The 7,277-nt window shown below is 34.2% G+C and overlaps 1 protein-coding gene across 1 annotated transcript; it reads left to right on the forward strand.

Annotated features, from left to right (window-relative positions):
• The first annotated feature begins 822 nt into the window (after positions 1-822).
• Positions 823-1,589, forward strand: LOC149568947 (putative germin-like protein 2-3). The gene is made up of 2 exons (XM_089817656.1): positions 823-949; positions 1,057-1,589. The coding sequence occupies exons 1-2, from the start codon at positions 823-825 to the stop codon at positions 1,587-1,589; spliced, it is 660 nt and encodes a 219-aa protein (XP_089673782.1).
• Positions 1,590-7,277: the final 5,688 nt, after the last annotated feature.

A 7,277-nucleotide genomic window follows, 5' to 3' on the forward strand; every position in this document is an offset into this window, starting at 1 on the left:
ATGTTACAGACAACTAAAAGAAAATCATTTCCATCTCTAATTATTTAAAATCCAAATAATTATAAAACACAATTTATAATTAAGTTGTTTAAAATAGGATTGTAGTTAAATCAAAGAAAGCTAATGCTAAAAGTGATGGAATGAAATTTAATTTCTTTATTTTTAAGAACTAATATAAAAATCATATTTATTTTAATTAAAATGTAAAAATGAATATCTAATTAATTATTATATAAATAATATATTTGCAAATGAAGTGGTTGTTTCTGATCTGATATTAAACATTAATACATAATTAATTATTATGTAAATAACTAATATCATCCATTAGATATCTTTAAATCGATGCAGTAGTTGTTTGTGATTTTCAATTTAGTTATTAGGTCTTATTAAATTAATGTGGAGGTAACCGCATGCAGTAGGGCTTACGTTGGAAATCCCTGTGGAAGTACGTCATCATATTGGAAGAACGGGGTAAAATAGACGGAGTCAAGATGAATGAACCCTTGCGAAGTAGTCACCTGTGTTTGAAATACATCATTCAATTTCCCTAGTTTACCAATTCTACGAGGGAGCAATAGCATACATAATATTGGCTTTCAGGAACCTCAACGTAGAAGATTTCAACCATAATAAAAGAATGATAAGAGTATATCCGCGGTAGCAGGTGGGTTGATCGTCAGGTAAGAATGAATGAGTCCTTGAGGAGCAGTTAACGTTTCGAGTATATAAAGCATGCAAATGGGCTTGCAATAGTACTCAATTCAATTATCCACATCCTGAGCTGTTTATTCACATCAGTCTCTCTGTGTTCCTGTCATAATGGGTAGCAGGATGATTTACCTCACGCTGGGGCTTGTTCTGTTGATATGTTGTTTCGGCAAAGGCGTCGTGGCAGCGGATTCCGATCCATTGCAGGATTTCTGCGTTGCAGACAACGAAAGCAAAGGTGAGCAGAGAATAACATTATAGATAATAAGAGATCTAGGTACTGATTATATGATTGCATGTGCTCGTTAGAAATCTAGGTACTGATTATATGATTGTTTTTCACAGTGTTGGTGAACGGGTTCGTGTGCAAGGAGGCAATGGCAGTATCAGCAGAGGACTTCTTCTTCGGGGGGCTTGGGCAGGCGGGGAACACCGACAATGCAGTGGGCTCCATCGTGACCCCTGCCAACGTAATGCAGATACCGGGGCTGAACACGTTGGGAATATCTCTGGTCCGCATCGACTACGCAGTGGGTGGAATTAATCCTCCTCACACCCACCCCAGAGCCACCGAGGTTCTCTTTCTAGCGGAAGGCGAGCTCTTTGTAGGGTTTATTGACACCAACAACACCTTCTTCAGCAAGACGTTGGAGAAGGGAGACGTGTTCGTCTTCCCCAAGGCGCTCGTGCATTTCCAGCAGAATGTGGGGAAAGAGAATGCGGTGGCCATCTCTGCTTTGAGCAGCCAGCTCCCGGGAACCCAGACAATTGCTAATTCTCTGTTTGCGGCGAATCCCCCTCTCCCCGATTCCGTATTGAGCAAGGCCTTCCGCATCACCCAGGAGCTCGTGGACTACATTCAGAAGATGTTCGCCTAAGCTTCTTGAGCTTAATTTTTTTTGATCGATTCGATAAAAATAAAACAAAGGAAAGGTAGACCACATAGGAATACTATTTTCGTACCATTTAATAAAAATTCTCTCTTTAGAGCTGCTCGTTGCATTCTCAACAGAAGTTTATTTTCCTAAAGGAACATCTTTCTGTGTGAAAAGAATTCTATGGTTTCTGGTTCATGCATCTTGACCACAGATCCAGTCTGGGGATGTAATCCCAATACAAACTTATAATATCCATTCTAAAATGCTCATCCTACAAATACTATGGAACATATTTCACAAATAACAAAATCGCTCCTGATATTTGGTCACTGCCATGACCCCTTTAATCAAGTTTTGAAACTCAGCTACGTCTGTCTCATAAAATAACAGATGCAACAATCGCTTCATGAAAAGAGATAAAAAAGTATTCCCAAGATATTTGTCCTGGTCACAACTTCCTCTCGGCCCTTAATTGTGGCTGTTCCACCACATAGTTGGTTCACCAATCAGCTGAAATGCAACCCATAAAGCCCTAGACTATGCCGAAAGGTGATGAACACGAAAGTACTTTACCATGAAGATGATTAATTTCTCAGCATCATCCTTACCATCGAAACCATGGAAAGTGGGTAATACGATCTTTTTAAGGTCATTGCTCAGCTCCTCCGCTATCTTCTCATTATTATTCAGGTGTCCAAAATTATTCTTCATTAAAACCAGAATGTCACGTGGAGAGGAAAAAATTATTTATATCTATTTATACAAATGACAAGAAAGATTTATATCACAATTAGCATTGTGTTAAATTATGAACAACAATAGAAAGTGAAGATTTGATAAACTAAATAAAGACTAAAATTTTCAATCGATTTTATATATATGCAAGCGAATCACAAATTTGATTTCTGTTATCAAATTCAAGTTAGGTTTAGTTCGAAATGAGCTAAACCGAGCAATTAGGAATAGGGTAAAAAATATTATTCGTATATCTTTTAGGAAATTATAAAATCATTGCAAAAAATAGATTGTTGCATGAAGCTACTGTAGATTAAAAATGCTATCAAATGCAAGTTAGATTTGTTTCAAAATGAAATAAACCCGTGACAATGAAAAAGAGAAATCAGGAATAGGGTAAAAAATATTATTTCATAAATCTTCTATGATGCATAGCTTAAAATTTGTAAGATACACTGCTTTTTAAAAATAAAATAAAAAAATTAATGCTTTTTAATGGATCATGTAAGACTGACAAAGTATCACATTTAATATATCTGTCTAATTTCTTTTGGTTGCGATTAGTATTGGCATTTGTAAATGAAAAAAATCAAATTCCCTGTTTACCTACAAAATTAGTAAGATTGAAACTAGTGAGCTTTTTATATGTGAATGAAAGTGTACTCAAGCAAGGTATAATAATTTAAAACAAATCGAGAACAAATTGAAAACTATAAAAAGAAGCCACGATACAGAACTCTCCAAAGTCTATGGGATAAGGACGATAGAATTAAATGGGTTTTGTATTCAGTTTTTGTCTTCTTTTGAATATGAAGAATATACATTACTTGTAGAAGCGTTCATCTTTGCCAATGATATTTGGTGATCGATCAATAAAAATTTGAAGATTATAAAGATATTTTTAACTGATCTAGGAGGTAAGTTAGGTTGTCTTAAGTTTCAAATAATAAACTAAGCATGTCTCAGGTTCCATCCCGATTTGCATCTTTACTACATAATAGTCTTACAATTACCTCTTTTTATTGAAACTCTAGCTATTTCACATTAGTTCCATGCATATGATCTGATAGTGTGAACCAATTTCATTCAATTTACTCAGTGAGATCTTAACTACGATTATCCAAAATGGAACTATGAAACCTAAAATACAAAAAAAAAAATTCAAGTTATTAGTATTCTAAATTTGTATAAAGAGTGCAAGAGAAAATTTAATAATATTTATTTCTTCATGAATGCTAGAAACAACACCCTCCTGACATAATATGGTACTATGAGGCATCATGAAGAATGTGCAATAATTATCTTTCAAAACTAATAGAACTTTAAAATACAATATTTAGACATATTCACATGTCGTACACAAGAGTCAGAGCAAAAGATATTTAAGTTCCTAATGAAGTTCTCTTAGATTACTAATAAGCATGCTTTGATAATGAGATTGTATACAATAGCATTCCTCATGGACGAAGAAGAAATTTTGATAAGTAAATACAGAGTGTTGGACATTTAAAAATAAGAAATCTACCTCATGATTAGGAAACATGCATTAACAAAGAAATATCACAAAATTTTGATAGCCAACAAGGTCCAAGTAAGGAAATCTTTTGTCACATCTCTTATAAAGATATCATTATTACTTGTAACCATCTTATCTGTGTAAAAACTTAGCACTCTAAGTTTGTCCATTCCAGATTGACTTTATATAGAACATTTTACTACCATAAATTTCAACTTTTGACCAAAGTAGAAACTACAGCTTGGGTTTAGAAAAACATTTTCTTGGTAGTGGAACTAAAGAAGAGTAAAAGATCTCATAAATAAGTTGGTAACATAAGAAAGCATTGAACGTTAACCTGGAGCGTTGAGCGTTGATTCTCTACTTATTTAATCTCTCTTCCATCCTCTCCTTTATTGAACTATCACTGAATCCGCTGGTATTTTAAAATGGCCGCACTGCTAACTTATCAAGATTCAGAAAATGGAAATTTAGTAAATAAAATCATCAATCTTTATTGAAGAAGGGTTTTGTGTTCATTCCATAGAATTGATAGAGGAAACCTTCTTAAAATTTTAAACATAATAAAGATGGCAACCGTAGTATGGAAACAAACCTCAATGTTTAATTAACGGGCCATGCAATAATTGATTACATTTCCACACTTTCTTTCCTTATGATTCATGGTGTTGTGTGTTACATCCTCTGAAATGTAAAGGACTATCAGTTAGAATTTATGAAAAATATCTCATTGTATTTGAAGTTGGTTGTTGCTGAGAAAAATCATCGTATTATGAAAATATCAGCTGTAGTTTAGATTTCAAACTGAAAATTATACTAGAACAATGAGAAGTGTTGTTGTTGGATATTGGAAATGTGCCTCTTAGTTCAGATCATTACTGAATTTGGTACCGAGTCTTGTGAAGGTAGGATCCGAATAAAGACTAAAATAGGTTAAGTTATAGGACGTTCTTAATTGTACTAGTTCTTATGGTGTTGTAACTATTTCCATAAATATTAGAGGTTATGCTTATGTTTACTAAGAGTAGAGATAATATTTTACGATCTTGTGATTTTAATGTAAATCATATTAACTTGGAAAGGACTAGAGTCCAAAAAAATTCATCTCTTAACTCTGTATTTTCAACGGAATGATATGACATTTCTAATTTCAGTTGAAATAATTAGTGTCTCATCGAAAGGAGGAAGAATAGTGGTTAAGAAAGAAAGAGGTTTCAAGGATCACCCATGGAAACTCTAACTAGTTTTCCATTTTTATTGAAGGGAAATATTAAACAATGTAAATCAAAATCTGAGTCTAATTCTCCATGAGTTCTTTGAAAATGTTTCCAGATAAAATAACAAAAGGTTTGGCATGCGTCCTTCAAAAGGTAAATAAATAAATTACGTTAGATAGTTTTCCTATTTGACCCCATTTGACCCACATAAATGATTATAATATGTTTCTAAGGTCTTGTGACCCCTAAAGACATATGTTGTCATGACATGTGTCGAAAAAGGTCATAGGATAACCTATGACTCCTTTTGATCCATATAAATGATTATAATATATCCCTAGGGGTCCTAGGACCCCTAGAGACATATGTTGTAATGATATGTGTTGAAAGGGGTCATAGGATTTTCTATGACCCCTTTCAACCCATATAAATGATTATAATATGTCCCTAGGGGTCCTGGGACCCCTATAAACATATGTTATAATGAAATGTGTCAAAAGGGGTCATCGATTATCCCATGACCCCTTTCGGCCCATATAAATGATTATAATATGTTCCTAAGAGTCTTAGGACTCTTAGGGACATATGTTGTGATGAAACATGTCAAAAGGGGTCATAAGGTTATCATATGACTGCTTTCGACCCATATAAATGATTATAATATGTCTCTAGGGGTCCTAGGACCCCTAGAGACATGTTGTAATGAAATGTGTCGAAAGGGGTTATAAGTTATCTTATGACCCCTTTTAACCCATATAAATAACTATAATATATCCCTAGGGGTCCTACGACACCTATAGACATATGCTGTAATAAAATATGTTGAATGGGGTCATAGGACATCTTATGGCCCATTTCAACTCATATAAATGATTATAATATGTCCTTAGGGGTCGTACATCTCCTGGAGACATATGTTGTAATGAAATGTGTCAAAAGGGTTCATAGGTTATCCTATGACCCCTTTCAACCCATATAAATGATTATAATATGTCCCTATAGGTCCTAAGATCCCTACTGACATAAGTTGTAATGAAATGTGTCGAAAGTGGTCATAGGTTATACTATGACCCCTTTTAAACCATATAAATGATTATAATATGTCTCTAGAAGTCCTATGACCCCTATAGACATATGTTGTAATAAAATATGTGAAAATGAGTCATAGGTTATCCTATTACCCCTTTCAACCCATATAAATGATTCTAATATGTCTCTAGGGGTTCTGGGATCCCTAGAGACCTGTTTTGTCATGAAATGTGTCGAAAGGGGTCATAGGTTATCCTATGATCCCTTTCAACCCATATAAATAACTATAATATGTCCATAGGGGTCCGAGGACCCCTAGAGACATATTTTGTAATGAAATGTGTCCAAAGGGATTATAAGTTATCCTATGACCCCTTTTAACCCATATAAATAACTATAATATATCCCTAGGGGTCCTAAGACACCTATAGACATATGTTGTAATGAAATGTGTTGAAAGGGGTCATAGGACATTTTATGGCCCATTTCAACCCATATAAATGATTATAATATGTCCTTAGGGGTCTTAGGTCCCCTATAGACATATGTTGTAATGAAATGTGTCAAAAGGGTTCATACGTTATCCTATGACCCCTTTTAACCCATATAAATAATTATAATATGTCCCGATGGGTCTTAGGACCCCTATAGACATATGTTGTAATGAAATGTGTTGAAAGGGGTCATAGGTTATCATATGACCCCTTTCAACTCATATAAACAATTATAATATCCCTAAAGATATGTTGTCATGAAATGTGTCGAAAGGGGTTATAGGTTATACTACGACTACTTTCAAATCAAAAAAATGATTATAATATGTCCATAGGGGTCCTATGTCCTTCAGAGACATATGTTGTAATGAAATATGTTGAAAGTGGTCATGGAATAGGTTATCCTGTGACCCCTTTCCACTCATATAAATGATTTTAAAATGTCCCTAAGGGTCTTGGGACCGCTAGAGACATGTTGTCATAAAATGTATTAAAAGTGGTCATAGGTTATCCTATGACCCTTTTCAACCCATATAAATGATTATAATATGTCCTTAGGGGTCCTAAGACCCCTAAAGACATGTTGTAACTAAATGTGTCAAAAGGGGTCATAAGTTATCCTATGACAACTTTCAACCCATATAAACAATTATAATATGTCCCTAAGGATCGCAGGAACCCTAAAGACATGTTCTAA

The sequence above is a fragment of the Cupressus sempervirens genome, chromosome 3 (assembly GCF_028749045.1).
Source record: "Cupressus sempervirens isolate cs-2001-9-10 chromosome 3, ASM2874904v1, whole genome shotgun sequence".
NCBI classification, from domain to species: domain Eukaryota; kingdom Viridiplantae; phylum Streptophyta; class Pinopsida; order Cupressales; family Cupressaceae; genus Cupressus; species Cupressus sempervirens.

What these genes read in the sequence shown, in the direction of transcription:
- LOC149568947 (XM_089817656.1), top strand. Translation starts at nt 823, where the DNA reads ATGGGTAGCAGGATGATTTACCTCACGCTGGGGCTTGTTCTGTTGATA. An exon ending in TGCAGACAACGAAAGCAAAG is followed by an intron (nt 950 to 1,056) that starts GTGAGCAGAGAA and finishes TGTTTTTCACAG; the next exon opens with TGTTGGTGAACGGGTTCGTG.